At 47.7% G+C, this 21,407-nt stretch overlaps 1 protein-coding gene across 1 annotated transcript; it reads left to right on the forward strand.

Annotated features, from left to right (window-relative positions):
• Positions 1–214: 214 nt before the first annotated feature.
• MCM2 (minichromosome maintenance complex component 2) lies at positions 215–18,188 on the forward strand. Its single transcript, XM_008159452.3, has 16 exons — positions 215–271; positions 1,530–1,762; positions 5,110–5,285; positions 5,385–5,642; positions 6,584–6,803; positions 7,097–7,304; positions 8,452–8,586; positions 8,898–9,089; positions 11,829–11,922; positions 13,149–13,399; positions 13,511–13,637; positions 14,234–14,346; positions 15,253–15,498; positions 16,265–16,447; positions 16,693–16,848; positions 17,323–18,188. The coding sequence occupies exons 1-16, from the start codon at positions 266–268 to the stop codon at positions 17,431–17,433; spliced, it is 2,709 nt and encodes a 902-aa protein (XP_008157674.2). The 5' UTR covers positions 215–265; the 3' UTR covers positions 17,434–18,188.
• Positions 18,189–21,407: the final 3,219 nt, after the last annotated feature.

Below are 21,407 nucleotides of genomic sequence, written 5' to 3' on the forward strand. Positions count from 1 at the left end.
CCCGGCCACGCACGGCCACGCACTGCTCCGGCGGGGCTTCCAGCGTCACTGGCCCAGCCCGTCCGGGCGTCGTGGGCGGGGCCTCCGGGCGTCGTGGGCGCGGCTGCCCCCTTTGGACGCCCCCTGCGCGCCCGCTAGTCGCAAATGGACGCCGACGTCATGACGTCATGTTTCCTCAGACGCCTCCCGGGGTGGCGGGTCACGTGAACCACTTTTCGCGGGAAAACTGTTTTGCTGGAGGAGCGGAGAGGAGTGTGGCGCTAAGATGGCGGTGAGCACACGGGTGCGGGGCTTGTGGGTGGTCCCCGCGGCTCACCAGTCAGTACCCCCTGAGGCGCGGGCGGTGGGGGGCGCGCGCCAGCAGCTGGGACAATTCTGGGCGGGCGGCGCTGCGCGCTTCTAGTCCTTGCCCTACTTGGGCTTATGCCCATGGTCCCCAGCCCTCGCCGCCGGGGGTCGGTCCTTCGGATGAGGTTGGGCCCCTGAGCTCGGGTTTGGAGCTGATTTCTCTCGGAGTCTGCAAAGCCAGCGGGCCCTCCCGTTCCAGCATGGGAGCGTTGGGCTCGCCGAGCGGAGCGCAGCCTGCCAGACCACTGTCACTTGTTCACTCCGCACATGCCTGTTGGGCCCCCCCTCTATGCCTGGCAGCAGGGTGTAACGCAAGACGGACAAGGTCCCGCAACTTCGTGCCTTTCTTATTGTAATATTTTTGTCTCTTTGTCTTGTTTATTGTTTGACCCTTCCCCTAGTCTGTGAGCATCAAGACTTATTGGCGTTTTGTTTTGTTTTTAATCTTTATTGTAGAAAGGATTACAAATGTCCCCTTTTATCTTCCATTGACCCCCTCCAGCCAACACCCGCCCCAGGCCCAGGTCTTCACCACCCTATTGTCTGTGGCCATGGAAGACTTCTAATATATATATATATTTTTCACAATAGCTGTCCCATTTTTTATTGATTTTTTTTTTTACAGAGAGGAAGGGAGAAGGATAGAGAGTCAGAAACATCAATGAGAGAGAAACATTGATCAGCTGCCTCCTGCACACCCCCCACTGGTGATGTGCCCGAAACCAAATTACGTGCCCTTGACTGGAATCGAACCTGGGACCCTTCAGTCCGCAGGCCGAGGCTTTATCAACTGAGCCAAACCGGTTACGACAGGACCTCTAATATTTTGGTTGCTCTTGTATCGCAGTGCCTGGCACAATGTGGGTGCTCAAATGGGTGGGAATGCTTGCTTATGGGGAGGAATAGATGATAAAAAGGGCCAAATGAGGTATCCTCAGTAACTTGTCATGGAGAAAAACTATTGTGAGCGACCCGATGTTGGAGGAAGTGATATTTGAGCTGGTTCCGGTGTGTTAAGCCATTGGTTCAGCTCAGAGGAGAGCATTCCGTGTAAAGGAAACAGCAAGTGCAGTCTTGAGGCTGGAAGGGATTTGGTGTGGTGGAGGACAGGATAACTGTAAGGAGACCTCCTTATCATAGAAAACTAAGTCAGCCCTCATCTTCTTGGCCTTCCCTTGCAGGAATCATCTGAATCCTTCACCATGGCCTCCAGCCCGGCCCGCCGTCGGCAAAGCAATGATCCTCTCACCTCCAGCCCTGGGCGAAGCTCCCGGCGCACAGATGCCCTGACCTCCAGCCCTGGTCGTGACCTTCCTCCCTTTGAGGATGAGTCTGAGGGGCTATTGGGCACAGAGGCACCCCTAGAGGAAGAAGAAGAGGATGGAGAGGAACTTATTGGAGATGGCATGGAGAGGTACTTCCATTCAAGGCCCTGCACTGAACAGATAGTTCTGTAGAGTGCCCATTGTGTGTCAGTGACCTTGCTTTGGGTGCTGGCAAAGCAGACAAATCAGAGCATCTTACTTTTGAGAGCATGTTGGTTCAGGGTCTGGGGGAGACAAACGGCTTCTTGGGGCCACAGTGTAGGTCTAAGACTGCACCTAAGCCCCAGCTCCATGAGATGTGTGCCCCAGGAGATGTAAGGGGTCTCTAACCTGGAGGACATCAGGGATGCCAACTGGGAAGGACAGGAAGCAGGCAGCTGAGTGTTGTTCTGCAACTTCAGAGGTTGGGGGGGTGCTGATTAATCAAGATTTAGATTCGATTCAGCAAACATTTATTGTGCCTAATCTGCAGCAGGCCCTGTGTTATATACTTTCACACTTACTTTAAACATATAAACATGTATTAAAGGTTATTGAGGCTTAATGCGAACACAGTGGAGTAAGCTTTGCAAGAAAGCAGGGTTAGATTTCTACTGCCTTGCCTTACAACGGGGACTTGGTAGGTGCCTCAGTAGTAGAAGTACGTGAATACCAGGAGCCTCGTGAACAGTCTCCTCCTGAGACTTGGAGTTCCAGAATTGGCGTGTGTGAGAAAACTGTACAGGCCGTCCCACAGTCCACAGGGAATGCTTTGTGAGCCATCCACAGACTGTCAAGGGCACTGTGAACCATTCAGATCTTTGCTTTAAGCGCTGTCATCCCAGACCATCAGGCTGGGTGTGTAGTACATGCCAGACTGGGAGGAATGAGGAGTTTGGGACCAATCAATCCTGGACAAGTACTTGTGTGCTGTGGAGTTGCTGAGGCAGTTCACCCCTCCCTCATCCTCTACCCTCTGTTCCACCCCCCTTCCTTTCAGAGAACAAGAGCAGAGGCCCTTTGCAGGGGCCTCTGGATAGAGGTATCTGAGGGCTAGCTGGGCCCAATTAGACTCTGTGTTTATGGCTTTTTAATAAACATGTTTACTGAGCTACAGTTTGATTTACCTGTTGTAAGAATACAATTCAGTGCTTTTTCTTCAATTTCCTGGGTTTGGCAACCATGACCACCGTCCAGTTTTAGAACATTTCCTTTTTTGGGCCATTCATCCCAGTAAGACCCCTTGTGCCTATTTAACAGTTAATCCTGGTTCCCATCCCCACCCCCCCCACCCCCCCCACCCCCCCAGGCAGCCAGTAATCTGTCCCTAGATTTGCTGCCAATTCTGGCCATTTCGTACAAATGAAATCATAATATATGACTGGATTTTGTGACAGGCTTCCTTCACAGTGTGGTTTTCAAGGTCCATCTGTGTTGTAGTGTGTGTCAGTACTTCATTCCTTTATGTGGCTGAATAATGTTCCATTGTATGGACAGACCACATTTTTTTATCCACGATCATTTGATGGACATTTCGGTTCTTTGCACTTTTTGGCACTTAAGAGTAATGCTGCTATGAAGTTTTTATGTGAACATATGTTTTCAGTTCTCTTTGACAAATACCAAGGGATGGAATTCTGGGTCATATGATAATTCTGTGGTTATTTATTTAGTTTGTTAATCCTCTGCTGAGGATATTTTTTCCATTGATTTTTAGAGAGAGCGGAAGGGAGTGGGATTGACGTGAGAGAGACACATCGATTGGTTGCCTCCCTTATGCCCTGACCTGGGCCAAGGATGGAGTCTGCAACCGAGGTGTGTGCCCTTGACTGGAATCAAACCCGGGACCCTTCAGTCCATAGGCTGACACCCTACCCACTGAGCCAAACCGGCTAGGGCTCTATGGTTAATCTTTTGGGGAACTGCCAGGCTGTTTTCCAAAGCAGCTGCAACATTTCACATTCCCAAAAATGGTATACGAGGGTTCCTATTTTTTCCACATTCTTGCCAACACCTGTTGTTTTCTGTTTTGTGTTTGTTTTTTTTAAATAATAGCTATCCTAATGTTGTGTGAGGAGGTATCTCATTTGGATTTTGATGTACATTTCTCTGATGCTTAATGTGGAACATCTTTTCACATGATTGTTGGACGTTTGTATATCTTCTTTAGAGAAGTATCCACATTCTTTACCTTTTTGAATTGTAGGAATTGTAAAGACTTTTTATACTGGATATAAGTCCTTTATCAAATACATGATTTGCAAATATTTTCTCAATCTGTAGCTTGTCTTTTTCCTTTTTTTAATGGTGTATTTTGAAGCACAAAAGATTTTAACTTTAACCAAGTCCAGTTTACCAATTTTTTATGGATTTTTGCTGAGGACGTTTTATGACTTAAAATTCTTGAAGAGTGAGACACCTTTTCCCTGAGAATTTAAGAATTCAGAAACAGATGAGCCCAGAAATGTACCTGTCTCTGGCTTCTGTTTCTAGCATCAGCAGTGTGGGGTTACTTGGTCTGAAATGTAGTTTGACAGAGTAAAAAACAAGAAGAAACCCCCAAATAGTAGCAGTTGCCCTAATTGCCACTTACTGACAAAAGGGAAAAGTCAAGAGGATTACCTTGGGAAGGCAGTGTGGCGTGGGGAACAAACTTCGCCATTTGTAGTTGGATTGTTTTTGACACGCAACTCTGCTGAGCAGCTATTAGCAAAAGTCGTATTATTCCCTAATGCTCCGTTTCCGCATATTTGGATGGAGCAGTGATGTCTACTCCCCAGAATTGCAGGGAGAGCAGGGCTTTGCTCTTCAGAGGTTCCTTGTTAAGGCATCATTCCCCTTCAGATCACTGATAGATGACAGTGTGGAAAATGAGCCCTTGTCGGTCTTGGAGAAGCTGAGAGGCTTGAGCCACTGGGCAGGCATATGAGAGAGGCTGGTTTGGCTGATGTCAATAGAAGACCTTCCCAGGACTTGAAGGGGTTTGAGGCCGCATTGTCTGAGGGGAAAATTCCTGCCCGCTCAGGGAGCTGGGGTTGACTCTCTGAAAGCCTTTTTAAGTGTGCTCGGTGGCATGAAGTACAATCACATTGTTGTGTGACCATCACCACCATCTTTAGAAATTTTTCACACCAAGCTGAATCGTACATTGTTTGTATTTTTGTGACTGGCTTATTTCATTAAACATAATGTTCTCAAGGTTCACCCATATTGTAGTATTCGTCAGACTTTCCTTCCTTTTGGAAACTGAAGAGTGTTTCATTGCATGGATAGGCCACACTTGGTTTATCCATTGGAGATCCTTTTGATCCCTCTGTGTTTCTGGCCTGGAAACTTTAGGCCCAGACCTAGTTCCTGGGTGGTGGTTTGGTGTTTTTGTTTTCTGGGGTTATTTTATGTATATATATATATATATATATATATACACACTAACAGGGTCCATTTGGGGGTCTCTCAGGGACTACCGTGCCATCCCGGAGCTGGACACCTACGAGGCTGACGGACTGGCCTTGGACGATGAGGATGTAGAGGAGCTGACAGCCAGTCAGAGGGAGGCGGCGGAGCGGGCTATGCGGCAGCGCGATCGTGAGGCTGGCCGGGGCCTGGGCCGCATGCGCCGTGGGCTCTTGTATGGTAGGTTGAGATGTCTACAACCCCAAGGGGACTAGTCCTGCTTTCAGAGCCGCTGAGAGCTGGGAAGACTTCACTCCAGGATGTCCCTTTTGTCCCCAGACAGCGATGAAGAGGATGAGGATCGCCCCACCCGGAAACGCCGCCTTGTGGAGCGGGCCACAGAAGACGGTGAGGAGGACGAGATGATCGAGAGCATCGAGAACCTAGAGGACCTTAAGGGCCACTCTGTGCGCGAGTGGGTGAGCATGGCCGGCCCCCGACTGGAGATCCACCACCGCTTCAAGAATTTCCTGCGCACCCATGTGGACAGCCATGGCCACAATGTCTTCAAGGAGCGCATCAGTGACATGTGCAAAGGTTTGGCTTCTGTACTCTCGGCCTCTGCTCACCATGGTCCACCTTGCAAAACTCTTCTGCAGAAAATTACCACTTTGGCCCAGTAACAGCACATTAAATGGAGACATGGAGTGTAGGGGACATTAAATAACTTTCCTGTTGCTGGTCAGGAGCTAGGACCTGGTGCCCACGATGTCCATCTTTCAGACAAATACGAAAAGTATTGTGAGCCTGCACTAGGACAGTCCAGCCGACTGTCCAGGGAGCACATCTGTACCACAGAAGTGTATTTCAACATGTTTAAAATTTGGCACGTTTGCCTCACTGCCAAGTGGCTCGGTTGGAGTGTTGTCCAGGTTGCTGGTTCAATTCCTGGTCAGGGCACATACCTAGTTTGCAGGTTTGATCCCTTGTTGGGGCCCATACGGGAGGCAACCGATTGATGTTTCTCTCTCACATCAGTGTTTCTCTCTATATCTCTCCCCCACTCCTCTCTCAAATCAATGAACATATCCTCAGGTGAGAATTAAAAAAAATTTTTTAGCAGGTTTTATGTAAAAAATCTGGATTACTACTTTGCTTAGAAAGTAGCGGCATATTTCTATGGGACAGGAATTATTTTTAAGGGAGGCATGCAATTCTTTGTTTCCTGCTGTCCCCTCCATTTCCTGAGCCTTATATTTGACACAGTTTATTTTTTGGTTTCCTTCCTGGTCCTTATAGGCATTTCAAGTTGCAGCCCTGCTGTATCAGCCATTTTGTATGTACTATTTTACTTAATTCTCCCAGCGACTTCCTCATTTTACAAGTTGGGAAGTGGAGACTCGGGATGTGTCAGGGAATCTAAGTCACATAGTTAAAGCAAGGTGGACTTAGCAGTGAGAGCTGGGCTTGCTCTCCTCTCACGGTGAGACAGAAATCGCCTCCTCTGGCTTGATACTCAGTTTTATTCCCCTCTCTAGAGAACCGTGAGAGCCTGGTGGTGAACTATGAGGACCTGGCAGCCAGGGAGCATGTCCTGGCATATTTCCTGCCAGAGGCGCCAGCGGAGCTGCTACAGATCTTCGATGAGGCTGCTCTGGAGGTCGTGCTGGCCATGTACCCCAAGTACGACCGCATCACCAGCCACATCCACGTGCGCATCTCCCACCTGCCCCTGGTGGAGGAACTGCGCTCGCTGAGGTGAGCTGAGGACAGGGCAGGGGCCGAGGGTCTGGTCCTTGGCACCCTATGGCTCAGGTATCATTCAAGAGAGCTTTTCAGGGTGGTGGTGTGGGTGATGGCTGCAGCCAAGGAGAGGCCTCAGCCATGAGTTTGGCTTACATAGGGTGGGGTATGATGAATCTGGTGGTGTCAGGCCCCAGATTTTCAGGATCTGATGTTGGAATGCTCTCACATGCTGGCCTCACCTCTCCAGAGGGTGCAGGTCAAGCATCAGGGCTCCAGGCCTCTGAGGTGCCCTCTCATCTCCACAGGCAGCTGCACCTGAACCAGCTGATCCGTACCAGCGGGGTGGTGACCAGCTGCACAGGTGTCCTGCCCCAGCTCAGCATGGTCAAATACAACTGCAACAAGTGTAGCTTTGTGCTGGGGCCTTTCGCTCAGTCCCAGAACCAGGAGGTGAAGCCCGGCTCCTGTCCTGAGTGCCAGTCAGCTGGCCCCTTTGAGGTCAACATGGAAGAGGTGAGCAAGCACACAGCACTGGCTGCTGTCTGTCCCTGTCTCGGGTCCCTGGTATGAAGGGCCTGCCTGACATTTTAGGCAGTTTGGAAAACCAGCATGGGCAGCAGAGGAAAGCAAGAAGGTATTGTGTATTAGCCATGCCATAGGGCAAAGCTCATCTGTCTGGCCAGCCTGTTTAGTTTTGCCCACAAGATGTTTTCAAAAATTCAAGCCAATATTTAAAAATTTGTTTAAAGCATCAAAATTGATGGCTTCCTATGAAAAAATGGGAAGATCTGGCTAAAGTGGGCCCACTGTTTGCCCAGCTGCTTTCCAGCCCATCACTCACATGGAATGCCTGCAGTCCCATTGACACTTCCTCTCAATGTTTCTGGTACCTGCCTCCCTGCATCTTTGGTTGGGGGCTCTTGGATTGTAACCACCTTAGACACTGTATTCAAGAGACACTGCTCAAAGCCTCTGGGCCTTACGGCTCTAGGCACGTTACACATGCCTTTGTACTTGAACAACTTCATCTGTGAAGTCATGGTACCTGCAGTAGATACACAGATCTCCTTGTGCCTTGTTGCCCTGAGTGTTGGCTTGCTCACCATAGCCGCCTGGACAGAAAATGCCTGGGAAGTTGTGCTTGTGACAGCCCACAGTCAGAAACTGACCTGTTTAAAAGTTCAAGAATGTCTTGCCTGGTGAGAAACATCTGCAAGACTGGACTTCACCTGAGCCCATGCCTGTTCCAGGCTTCCCTGCCCTGTCTAACTTTCCTCCTTTATGGATTCCACCTTCACAAAAGTCTCTTGCATAGGAGCAGAGCTTGAGGTTCCACTCCTAGGGAACTTGAGACAGTAACTTGTAGAGGATTAATAATTATAGCTGGCATTTCTAGAGTATTTTCCAGGCGCCTGGTGAAACATGTAGTCTTCCTCATGCCCTCTGAGGCAGGTACTATTACCCTGTTTTGCCAATGAAGAAATTGGCTAGGGTCACCCAGCCAGGAAGTGACTCAAAAGATTAGAAGTCAGACATTTTTCTCAGCATCTCTATAAACTGCTGTATTACGTGGTCGAGGTCAGGTGCCATCATTCAGTGCTTGAAGAAGTGTGAAGTGTGCCCCACAGGGACAGGTCCCATGACTGTTTGTCTTTTGCAGACCATCTATCAGAACTACCAGCGCATCCGCATTCAGGAGAGTCCTGGCAAAGTGGCGGCCGGCCGACTGCCCCGCTCCAAGGATGCTATCCTCCTCGCCGATCTGGTGGACAGCTGCAAGCCAGGAGACGAGATAGTATGTGGCTAGGAGTGGGCTGGGAGGGAACTGAGTTGCTAAGGAGATTTGTGTTGGGCTGAGGGAGGGGTTGATGGCAGATGGGGGGAGTGGGCTGAGTTCTTGAGTGACACTTGTACTGGACTGGTTATCTGGAATACTGGGTTGAGGACTAGTTGTGCTTTGGTTTTGTTGAGTTTCTCATCTTGATGACTGTAGCATGGAGGACTTAAAGGAGAAGCAACTGGATGAAGCCAGGTGTGGAGGTAGGCCCAGCTCCCACTGTGACCCCGGTGCTGGTTCCTCTGACCATATGGTCTGCCTTTTCCCAGGAGCTGACTGGCATCTACCACAACAACTACGACGGCTCTCTCAACACTGCCAATGGCTTCCCCGTCTTTGCCACGGTCATCTTAGCCAACCACATAGCCAAGAAGGACAACAAGGTTGCCGTGGGGGAACTGACCGACGAAGATGTGAAGATGATCATCAGCCTCTCCAAGGACCAGCAGATCGGGGAGAAGGCAAGTTGAAGTCTTGCAGGGCTACTGTGCTCTGCAAGGAACCCAGGGGCTCAGTGGGGGTGTTGTGGGTACACAGGGCTCGCTGCCCTGAAAACTTAGTCTTTCTTTATTTCCAGGTATTGGAAACTGGAGTTCCCTTATTTTACTTCCAGTGGCAGCTCAGTAAACTTGCCTTGATGGGGGGGTCCCCACACTCCAGGGGGAGAGCATAAATGTTGGTGAGATTGACCTAAGCCTATGTCCCCACCCAGTTAGGACAGGGTTGTAAGGGTTTATCAGATCATGTAGAGCCCATATGAAATTGAAACGGAAGCAGAGCAATAGCAATAACTTGTCTCGGGTAGGTGTCCCCTGGTATCAGGCGCCTGCCCAGTCTTTTCCAGGAAGAGCGCTACCGCAATATGGTTTTGGTTCCTTTATGTAGACATTTTCACTGAAGGTTGGGATGAAGGGGATTGCCATTGTAGACACAAAGATAACAAATAGAATGTTATATTTTTGTTCATATAAGTCCTTGGCACCCTATGGTCCTCTCCCGTTGTACCTGCTTAGGTGTCACCAGCTGCCAAGTTGTAAGTGTTCTCAGGCTCAGGATTCTCTTAATTTCTTCCCTTCTTTCCTCTCTCTGCTTCACTCTCCATTTCTGTTCAGTTTTTAATGCCGAACAGTTTGGCTGTCTCTTTGGTCTCTGCTTTTCTGCTCCTAAAGAGCCTCAGTTTAGGTGAATCAGTTCAGGTCCTAGTGACTTACTTAGTGAATGGGATCCTTCTCTTTATAGTCTGTAAACTCCCTGAGGGCAAGGCCAAATCTGATGGCTCAACTCTGCCTGGACCACTTTCTTACCTACCAAGATTTGGGGCATCCGCAGCGGTCGCAGATATTCATCAGCTTCAGAAGGACAGAAACTTCAGTTCTGCCAACATACTCAGTCCTGGAATACCTTCTGGGTCACATTCTGGAATCTTGGTGGGAAGTCAGACATGGTCCTTGCCCTCATTGGGCTCATATTTTATCAGGATTTGAATTTTGGCATAATCCTTAGTATGATCAGATGAACTGCCCCATCTAAGAATGAGATGATGGTAGTACCTATTTGCAGAGTTGTTACAAAGATTGAACAGATGATGTGCCAGCTGTGGACTACTCAGCAGCTAGCTGTTACTAGTACAGGTTGTTAAAAAAGTTGAACTATACAAAAACTGGACGGAGGTGCCAGCATGGTGTGTGGAAAGCATAAAGGACCTGTAGGAAGGTAAACATAGCCTTGGGCCTGGCACCTCAGTGCCAGCAGATCCTGTTTCCAGAAGGTCCTGCAGTCGCACTGTCCTGGCTCTGGTAGAGAGAGGCCTTACACAGAATAGATTGCTGACCCCCAGCCCCAGTTCCCAGAAATGGGTTTTCCTCATCTCGGTGCTTTCAGGGAGGCCAGAGGGAAACTCTTCCACTTGGCTGGTAGCTGAGACATGACGGCTGGATCCAGCCCTGTGGGGGTGGGTCTCCCTCAGCACTTCTAGTGCTGATTTCCCGACAGAGCCTCATCCCTGGGCCTGGCGCTTCCCACACCGCTCAGTCTGACCTGTGAGGATACAGTGCTTTGCAGAAGGTGGAATGGTTGAGAATAGTGAAGGCACAACCATATCATAGGTGGAAGCTGACTCCCATCAGCAAGATGTGTCTTTAGTTTCATCTTAACATTCAGCAGATTTTGCATTCTCTCTCATTCTCTCTCTCTCTCTCTCTCTCTCTCTCTGTCTCTCTCTCTGTCTCTCTCTGTCTCTGTCTCTCTCTGTCTCTCTCTCTCTCTCTCTCTCTCTCACACACACACACACACACACACACACACACACACACACACAAATGGAAAACGTTTCAGTGACTCACCGGTTGAAATGACCTGAATTCCTGGTAGCTGCGTCTCCCTGATGCTCTGTATTTATATATTTCAGTATATCATCTGTATGTTGCATTGTGTGCTTATCACCCAGAGTTTAGTCTCCTTCCATCACCATATATTTGACCACCTTTACCCTTTTCAACCTCCCCTTACCCCCTTCCCACTGGTAACCATCATACTGTTGTCTGTGTCATTGAGTTTTCTTTGATTGTTTTGTTTGTTTATTTGTTGCTTTCTGTTTTATATCCAGCATATGAGTGAAATCTTATGGTTCTTCACTTTTTCTGTCTGACTTACTTTGCTTAGCATGGTATTCTTAATATCCACCCATGTTGTCTCAAATGGCAGTATTTCATCCTTTCTTATGGCTGACTTGTATTCATTCCGTTATATATATGTACCACATCTTCTTCATTCATTCGTCCATTGAAGGACACTAATGCTGTTTTCATGCCAGATCTGGCTTTGTATTATATTTCTCCATCACAGGCTGACCACAGAGCTCATGTGAGGTGTCTTCCTACTGTCAGAACCTGGGTTTTATCTTCTTTCTGTTCTTAATCTGCAACCTTGGGGTAGTCTTTTCTAAGTTAGGACAACATAAAGGGGTCTGACCAAAGTTCTTTTATGCATTAAATTCTGTGATTCTCAGAAAGAGCCCACCAGTGGCAAGGCCCATAGTCGTAAGGTCGGGCTTAAGGCCAGACCTGGTGGAATCGAAGCAGGTGTAGTGTGGGTGCTTTCGGGCTGGGCTGCTCCATCCCCTAAGATGGAACAGGGTGGTTATCTGCCCAGACTCAAGAGCAGAGGTCCTATTCCCATGGCGCTCTCCCTTCCTTCTTCAGATCTTTGCCAGTATTGCTCCCTCCATCTACGGGCACGAAGACATCAAGAGAGGCCTGGCGCTGGCTCTGTTTGGAGGGGAGCCCAAAAACCCAGGTGAGCAGCCTCTGCGGGGAATTCAGTAGGAGCCAGATTCTAGATACCAGACAAGGCAGGACTCTATTTAAAGCCTGCTAAGAGGTGGCCAGACCATGTGTGGCTCAGTCATCACAGGGAAAACATAGCCCATGGCATGGCATCTTGGGCATCACTGTGTCCCTAGCTCTACCATTGCCTTCCTTTTGTGATGAGTAAATTCATCTTTGCTTCACTCCTATTTTTAAACTTTATCTTTTAAAAAGTTGTTTCAACTTAAAAATACATGAATTTTCACTTATATTACATCCTCTTAAATAATTAGAAGTTAGAGAAAAGCCAAAGTCACTGTCAACCACCATTTTTAAAAAAATATATATTTTTTTTAATTGATTTTTCACAGAGAAGAAGGGAGAGGGATAGAGAGTCAGAAACATCGATGAGAGAGAAACATCAATTAGCTGCCTCTTGCAAACCCCCTACTGGGGATGTGCCTGCAACCAAGGTACATGGCCTTGACCAGAATCAGCTGCCTCCTGCACACACCCCCTACTGGGGATGTGCCTGCAACCAAGGTACATGCCCTTGACCAGAATCGAACCTGGGACCTTTCAGTCCGCAGGCTGACGCTCTGTCCACTGAGCCAAACCAGTCAGGGTAACCACCCTTTTTAATCCTAGTTCCCTCCCTGTAGGTCACTCTTCTGGTCTTTGTGGTTTGTGCATTCCCAGACCTTTGTGTGGCTATTCATAGGTTTAACACACGTACTTAGAAAACACAGGATTTCACACAAAAATGCATGTTTCTCTTTACAGTCCCTGTATGTGTGTATAAGTGAATGTGCATAAAGTATCCATCTTACTTTTTCTCACTCAAGAAACACGTCTTTGTTATCTTTTGGTATTAGTGCATACTGAGCAAGTTCATTCTTTTAAATTACTGTCTGTAATTTAAATTAAATCATGGTCCATATAGCAGAATGTATTTGGTTATCTTTCTAGTTGGAGAACATTTAAGTTGCTTCCAGTTTTTTACATTTACAAAGGTGTTATTTATATACACCTCCTATGTACCCATTTTTCTGGGTTCATTGCTCAGTAGTGGGATTTCTGATCCTAGGGTATTGCATCCCTTTCTGGAGAGTATATTCCTTTGCCATTCATAATAGGCTAAGAAACTGGAGCTAAGCCCTATACCCCTTACCTTCCTTTCATCTCCACTCCCTCTCCTCCCATCCTTGCCTGCAGGGGGCAAGCACAAGGTGCGAGGTGACATCAATGTGCTCTTGTGCGGAGATCCTGGCACAGCCAAGTCTCAGTTCCTCAAATATGTTGAGAAAGTGTCTAGCCGTGCCATCTTCACCACCGGCCAGGGGGCTTCAGCTGTTGGCCTCACAGCATATGTCCAGCGGCACCCCGTCAGCAGGGAGTGGACCTTAGAAGCTGGAGCCCTGGTTCTTGCTGACCGAGGAGTATGTCTCATCGATGAATTTGACAAGGTGGGTCTGGACCTTGTGGGTGATGGATTCAGAGTATGTTGGCTTAGCCCACAGTGGAGGATAAGTGTTAATGAGGCATATCATGGAGAATCGTGCATTTGACTCTTGCAGATGAATGACCAGGACAGAACCAGCATTCATGAAGCCATGGAACAGCAGAGTATCTCCATCTCGAAGGCTGGCATCGTTACCTCACTACAGGCTCGCTGCACCGTCATTGCCGCTGCCAACCCCATAGGTACATCAGGCACACTAGCTGGCAGGGCTCGGGCCTGCTAAAGGGGACAAGACCCAGAGAGACCCTGCCTTGGGGAATCAGGAACCCACAGCACCCCTCCTTCAGTCCCAGATCTGAGTTAGGAATTAGGCAACAAAAGGCGATTCTTTCTTGCATGGCCTGCCAGAGCGGGAAGTGATGTGCCTGCGTTTTTGTTGAGCCATGTTCTCAGAACCACCCATGACCATTCTTAGAACACCTGAGAGAAGAATCTAGGTCATTGTCTAAGTGTGGGTGGAGTGGTTGCTAAACCCAGCCAGCAAGTGCTTAGAGAGCCTGGGCACCCTCGCCTGTCTGGTTGGCTGTTCCTACCAGGAGATAGGTATGCTTTCTGTCTCGAGGCTATTTCAGGCTGTTGCTCGGGGAAAGCCTCTTCTGTCTCTTGTCCAGACCATCTCAGACAGCAGGCGCTGAATCTCCACCCTCTTCTAGTTCCTCTGCCAAAGTGCCCTTCCCCTCTGTCACTGAAGCAACTTGGGGTTGGAGAGAACTTTCTATGGCTCAAGAAGAGAGAATGTGCGGGAGCATGAGTCCTGATAGCTTCCTTTGTGTTACAGGAGGCCGCTATGACCCCTCATTGACCTTCTCAGAAAACGTGGACCTCACGGAGCCTATCATTTCCCGCTTCGACATCCTGTGTGTGGTGAGGGACACAGTGGACCCAGTCCAGGTACGCAGCCACCTGTCCCAGGTTCCATGCAGGAAGTTCTAGGAACCTCCATGAGGCTTGGGGCCTATGGGCATGCCAGGCATGAGGAAAGGGGGCGCCACATGGACCTTGGTGTGTTTTCCACTCTTGTTCTCATGTCCAGAAGTCAACCTTGATTTCTTTCCTTCACTGGTCCCCCTCCCAGCTGTCCACCCAACACAGTCCGCAGTCTGCCACCAAGTTCTATTGTTCCCACTGCCTGAGTTCACTGGCCGCTTTTCTTGCTCTGATTGAAGTGCTGTGGTGTCCGATGGCTAATCTGGCTTCCACTCATGCCCAATTTAGGCCTCCAGTTAGAAGCCAGCCTGTCTTTTAAGTCAGGTCATGCCTTTCCTTCTTAAGAACCTGCTAGCAGCTTTCCCTGTAACTATCAGAGAATCCACCATCCTTGCTGTGGCTGCCAGCCTAAGAGATCTCTGCACTTATCTCTTCTCCTTCCTTTCCTCCCTTGATCCACACCTTAAAGATGCCAGAGCTTCCAACTTGCTCTTTTTCCTTCCTGGAATGCTCTTTTCTGGGACTGTCAAATGACAGAGGTATTCTAGCAACCTCACCTGGAGAAGTCTCCTCAGGCCCTCACTCGTTGCCTTTTTACTTCTCTTCTTAGCACATGTTACTTTCTGTAATTAATTTAAAAACTGTGCCTTTTCTACCCTCCCTGGGAGGTTAGCTCCCTGAGAGCTCGGTCACATTTACTAATGGACCCGGGTACCTGGAGCTGCCTAGCACATAAATAGGCTTGGGATATAAGTGTTGAGAGAACATTCTTCTGAAGCATATCAGCCTGCACTTCTTCCAGCTAGCTGACTTCTCCCAGCCAGGCTACGAGACTCTCCCTGCGACCTGCCCTCTTCCATCTTGTCGTAGGATGAGATGCTGGCCCGTTTCGTGGTCGGCAGCCACGTCAGACACCACCCTAGTAACAAGGAGGAGGAGAGGCTGGGCAGCACCCCAGAACCCACCATGCCCAACACATTCGGCGTGGAGCCTCTGCCGCAGGATGTCCTGAAGAAGTACATCATCTATGCCAAGGAGAAGGTCCACCCGAAGCTCAATCAGATGGACCAGGATAAGGTGGCCAAGATGTACAGCGACCTGAGGAAAGAGTCCATGGTGCGGGCCCTGGGAGCCAGAGGGCAGGCTGGGGTCGGGTGGGGCAGGAAATAGGCAGCAGCTTTCTCATCCTTGTAGTCGGTTAATCCAAAAAGTACTAAAGCAGGAAGGCCTTATAAAGGAAACTTACATACCTTATACCTGAAGTGTTTTGTCTTAGATGGCACTTAATGTGTGCGTACGTTTGTCTCTGTGGGTATAGGACCAAGGTCTTTTGATGGCCACTGATTAAGTCCCATGTTGACTTTGTATAAATCTTAGCCAAATCATCAGGTGCTCTGAACTGGTTTTGGTTCTCTTATATATAGTAGGATGAGGCTTTAAAGGCAGCATGCAAGCATTTGGAATACAGAATTCTTATAGACTGGTCCTTCTCACACACCTAATCAAGACCACAACGTTTTTTCTTTTTTTTTTTTTAACCTTTTTATCAAGTCGTCTCAGAGCATTCAACTTAGTTTTCATAGAAACAACAGCCTATTTTCTCTAGGTTGTACATGACAGTAGCAAGGACAGCTGGGATGCATATAAGTGAACGGTTGGGGGCAGAATATGCAGGTGTGATAGTGGCAGGCCATAGCATAGGCATCCCCTGGGCACCACCACACTTCAAGAAGGAATAGAAAGTGAGCTCACCTGCTGGCTCAAGCACTTCTGCCCTAGGGTGATTAGATGTGCTCTCTGGGTTTGGGCTTTTAGCATTGCCACTGTTGTTCCCCTGGCCTCTCTTCTGCCTGAGAAGATCTGATGCTATCCTCCTCTCCAGGCGACAGGCAGCATCCCCATCACAGTGCGACACATCGAGTCCATGATCCGCATGGCAGAGGCCCACGCGCGCATCCACCTGCGGGACTATGTGATCGAGGATGACGTCAACATGGCCATCCGTGTGATGCTAGAAAGCTTCATCGACACGCAGAAGTTCAGTGTCATGCGCAGCATGCGGAAGGTGGGTGTGCACTGAGGTGGGGTTCCTTAGGAGCTAAGGGTCAGCTTAGCACAGGAGGGAGGCTACATGGGCATCTCGAGACACTGGCCTGGCACTGGCTTTGCTGTGCTGCCTGGCAGCAGAAGTCCCTGGCTGCTCTTGCTGGTGGTGAAGGAGCATGGTGGGAGTGGGATGACCACATCCTTTAGTCCTGAGTTTCCTGGTAGGGGGAGATGGTGATTTTTTTTTGCTCTTGTCTCATGCAGACCTTTGCCCGCTACCTTTCATTCCGGCGTGATAACAATGAGCTGTTGCTCTTCATACTCAAGCAGTTAGTGGCAGAGCAGGTGACTTATCAACGCAACCGCTTTGGGGCCCAGCAGGACACTATTGAAGTGCCTGAGAAGGACTTGGTGGACAAGGTATGGGCGCAGATGGGAGGGGAGGGCAGGGTTGGCTAGCTGGGAAGCTGTCAGTCATCTTTGGGGACAGAAGGTCCTTGCTCTGTCAGTGAGTGGGTGGGCCTCGGATGAAAGCCATTTATTGGGTGTTTGTAATGTGCTGAGTACTGTTCCATACATTTATAATCTTGACAGCAGCCTAAAGAGGTAAGTCCTGTTACTGTTATCTCATCCCACAGAGGAGACATCACAGGGTACTGAGTAGCTCTCCTGAGCCCACAGGCAGTTGACAGAGCTAAGATGGCAAGCCTGTGTCTAGCTCCAGACCCTGACACAGCCAGCCTCTGCCCTGGTTGACTTTCCCTATAATGGAGATGGGAGCCCTGCCCAGCCTGCGATGAACAGACCTTAGAAAGTGAACTGAACCCAAGGCTACGTGGACGTGGGCATTCTGGAATCCATTCCCACGCCTCACTTGACTTTTTCTCCTTTTAGGCCCGTCAGATCAACATCCACAACCTCTCTGCCTTTTATGACAGTGAGCTCTTTCGGATGAACAAATTCAGCCATGACGTGAAGCAGAAGATAATTCTCCAACAGTTCTGAGCCTCCACAGCAGCTTCCTCATTCTGGCTGGGAAGTCTTTCCATGCTCACTGCACCCCATGCTTTAAGGATACAAAACCCAACTGCGGGTGGGGGGACACAGTGTGGTGGGGCCAGGTCTGGCAGCTGAACTATCTGGCTTCCCCAGGCTGCTGGGCTTGGGTTGTGGCTGGGAATGTTGCTGTTTATTTCTTAGGCTCCTTTTCTGCTTCTCTCACCATCTTGGGTGGGCATGCTTTGCCAGTATTTCTTTTCAACTGCCCAGTAATCCACCATTTATGGGAGGTCTGCCTCCACTTCATTCTGGATCGAGTCTAGTGTGTTTAAGATACAGCCTTTTAGGTGACTAAGCATATAAGGGTTTTACGAGAACTATTGCCTTCTTGGCTTGAGTTCTGTATCCTGGCTGCTTTGGCCACTTTGGCTAAAGAGCAAGTTTAAGGTAGAGGTAGTGTTCCTCTGAACTTCGTCCTGCACACCTAGGCTTCTGTGAGTGGATAGGCTTCTATGAGTGGAGAAATCGTGTGGGTAGGAAAATGCCCCAACCCCTCGACCCTCTGTGATGACACAGCTTGGTTTCCTGCAGGAGAAAGGGTCAGAGGGGTTGATATGCTAAGGAGGACCACTGCTCATACGGCTTACCCTTGCTGTGTTAATAATTTTCTACTACCTAATCATTTCCCCGTTTTCTCGTTGTTTGTACATTTAATTTCTGTTTCTGTGGTTTAAATTTTTAATAAAATCTAAATACTTTTATCTGTTGGTCTCAATTCTGTCTTCATATAATAGCCTAGGCTGAAACACAACTGAGCCTAGATGTTGTCTCTAGTTTGACCAAAACTGTCTCTGGTCAATAGACCAGAGGCTTTTTTTTGTAATCCTCACCCAAGGATATGTTTTTATTGATTTTTAGAGAGAGAAAGAAACATCAATGTGATAGAGTAACATCAACCAGTTGCCTCCTTACCGAGGATCAAACCTGCAACCTAGGTATGTGCCCTGACCAGGAATTAAATCTGAAACCTCTGGGTGCACGGGAAAATGCTCCAACCCACTGAGCCACCTGGCCAGCACAGACCCAAGGCTTTGTTCCTGGTTATTTGATATGGACCAGAACCTCATTGTCCTGAGAGCTTAATGCTTAAGGGAGTGGTCATGCCAGGGAGAAGGAGAAGGCGAGTCAGGGTGCTGACGGGCCAGTTTGAATCCGCTGTTTCCCCATTCCACTTGCCAACGAATGTTCCTAACTTCTTACTATCCTGCCTCACCTAGAGAGTGTGAGATGCGCTACCCTCCCTGAACATGGATGTGTTCTTGTCCACCCACCCAGAAGCTCTCCAAAGCCCTTTAGTTAGGGCTGTTTATGAGTCTTCATTAGGTAGACGTGATAATTAAATCATTGGCCGTTAGTGATGAGCTCAACCTCCAAACCCTCTCTCCCCCCCAGAGGTCAGGGGCTGAGGCTAAAAGCTCCAACCCTCCAATCACCAGGTTGGTTCCCCTGGCAACCAGGCCCCATCCTTAGGGGCTTTCCTAAAGTCGCCTCCTTAACGTAAACTCAGGTGTGGTTGAAAGGGGTTATGAATAACAAAACACATCACCATTACTACTCCACAGCTGGTTCAGGAACCATGATAAAACCCAAATGTTACAGCAAACGATGTTTCTATGGTTCTTATCACTTAGGAAATTACAAGGGTGTTAGGAGTTCTGACAAGGAGCTGAGACAAAAACCAAATACACATTTCTGATTCTATGATAATATCACACAGGCCTAACAAGGCCTCGCATCTGACTGTAGTAGACAGTTCTTGAAGGTTGTAAGCAGGAAAGGAACATGGTCCAACGTATTTAATAGATGATCCCATCTGGTTACTGTAACTTGTACTGACGAGAAAAAAGAGGAAGAGTCTGTGTGTAGTCTAGAGATGGCGGTGGTCTGGACTCGAGTTGGGGAAACTGGACATACTTTAGATGTATTCTGCAGGAAGATTAGACGAGTTAGTGATGAATGAGAAGTGGGAGAAAAGAAGAAACCATGGATGATCAGTTTCTAGCTTGAGAAACAGATTGAGGTTTAGTAGGGATAACCAGGAGTTTCATTTTAGACATGTTGGCTAGAAATGCCTTTCAGATATTCAAGTAGAAATGTGAGCTTTAAAGACAGATTTGAGTTTGGATTGCTGAGAAGTTTGGGCATGAGCTATAACCCACTGGCACCTGTCACAGAGAGAAATGATTGCTGAAGGAAACTTGCGTGTCCACCATTTGAACCAGCAAAGGACACTTAGGAATGGGCAGAAGGTGGGAGGAAAACTAGGGGAGAGGGTGTTTATGGAAGCCAGAAGAAAAGAATTCAAGGAGATTGAGGTCAGTTTGGGCCAATGTAGCTGAAAGATCAGAAAATAACAAACCTGTCCATTGTACTCTGTTTCACTGAATATAAGATGCCACCTAGTATAAGAATCACCATTATTTTATGTGCAACTAAGGCAAAAATGCTAACATTTAGAATGATTAGATGTCATCCACCATAAGACATCCTATTGTAGAGATGTTGGAAAATTATTTTAAATGTGCATCTCAAGGTGAAACATGGTATTTGTGGTACTGTGGAGATTGGTGATAACTGATGAGCAGTTTCAATGCAGTGTGAGTAGAATAAAGGGGAAGTTAGAAAGTAGAAATTTTATATTTAAAAACTCTTGAAAAGTTTGGTTCTGAAGTGAAATAGGACAGCTGGCAAGGTATACAGATCAAGGGAAATCTTTTGGTATTTACTTTAGGATTGAACAATTGAATTTTTTATTCATGCAATACAAGGTGTTTTTTTAAATATATATTTTATTGATTTTCTTACAGAGAAGAAGGGAGAGGGATAGAGAGTTAGAAACATTGATGAAAGAGAAACACCGATCAGCTGCCTCCTGCACATCCCCCTACTGGGGATGTGCCCGCAACCAATGTACATGCCCTTGACCGGAATCGAACCTGGGACCTTTCAGTCCACAGGCCGACGCTCTATCCACCGAGCCAAACCGGTTTTGGCAAGGTGTTTTTTTAAATATATAATTTATTGATTTTTTTACAGAGAAGAAGGGAGAAGGATAGAGAGTTAGAAACATTGATGAAAGAGAAACAAAACACCAATCAGCTGCCTCCTGCACACCTCCTACTGGGGATGTGCCCGCAACCAAGGTACATGCCCTTGACCAGAATCGAACCTGGGACCTTTTGGTCCACAGGCCGATGCTCTATCCACTGAGCCAAACCGGTTAGGGCAATAAAAGTTTATTAATAGATTAACTTGGAAGATAATTTTGAGTGAAAAAATAAAATGCCAAAGATGTGTCAAATATTTAAAATTTTAAAATATAACGATACCACATACTGTTTATGTATATGTGTTAAGTATGTTAAAAATAACATAAAAGTTATGCTTGTGTATTCTTGTTTTCTTTAATATCAGGTTTATTGGGCTATAATTTACATATTATATCATTTTAAGCTTATTTATTTTAGAGAGAGGAAGAGAGAAAGAAAGAGGGAGAAACATTGATGAGACACATTGATTGGTTGTCTCCCGCACGCACCCGACTGGGGTCAGGGACGGAACTTGCAACAAAAGATACGTGCCCTTGACCAGGTATCGACCCTGCGATACTTTGGTCTGTGGGCTGACACTACCCACTTAGCAAATATGGGCCAGGGCTCTTTTTTATTTTAGCCATCTTAATGTGAAGTGGTTTCTCATTGTGATCTTGATGTGTATTTCTTTCATTTGTGTGTTGATTATCTGTGTATCTTCTTGGAGAAATATCTTCAGATTTTTGTCCATTTTTAAAAATTCAGTCATCTTTTTTTTTTTTAATACTTTTATTTACTTCAGAGTGGAAGGGAAAGGGAGAGAGATATAGAAACATCAATGATGAGAGAGAATCTTTGATTGGCTGCCTCCTACACACCCCCCACTGG

This window comes from Eptesicus fuscus, chromosome 12 (assembly GCF_027574615.1).
Source record: "Eptesicus fuscus isolate TK198812 chromosome 12, DD_ASM_mEF_20220401, whole genome shotgun sequence".
NCBI classification, from domain to species: domain Eukaryota; kingdom Metazoa; phylum Chordata; class Mammalia; order Chiroptera; family Vespertilionidae; genus Eptesicus; species Eptesicus fuscus.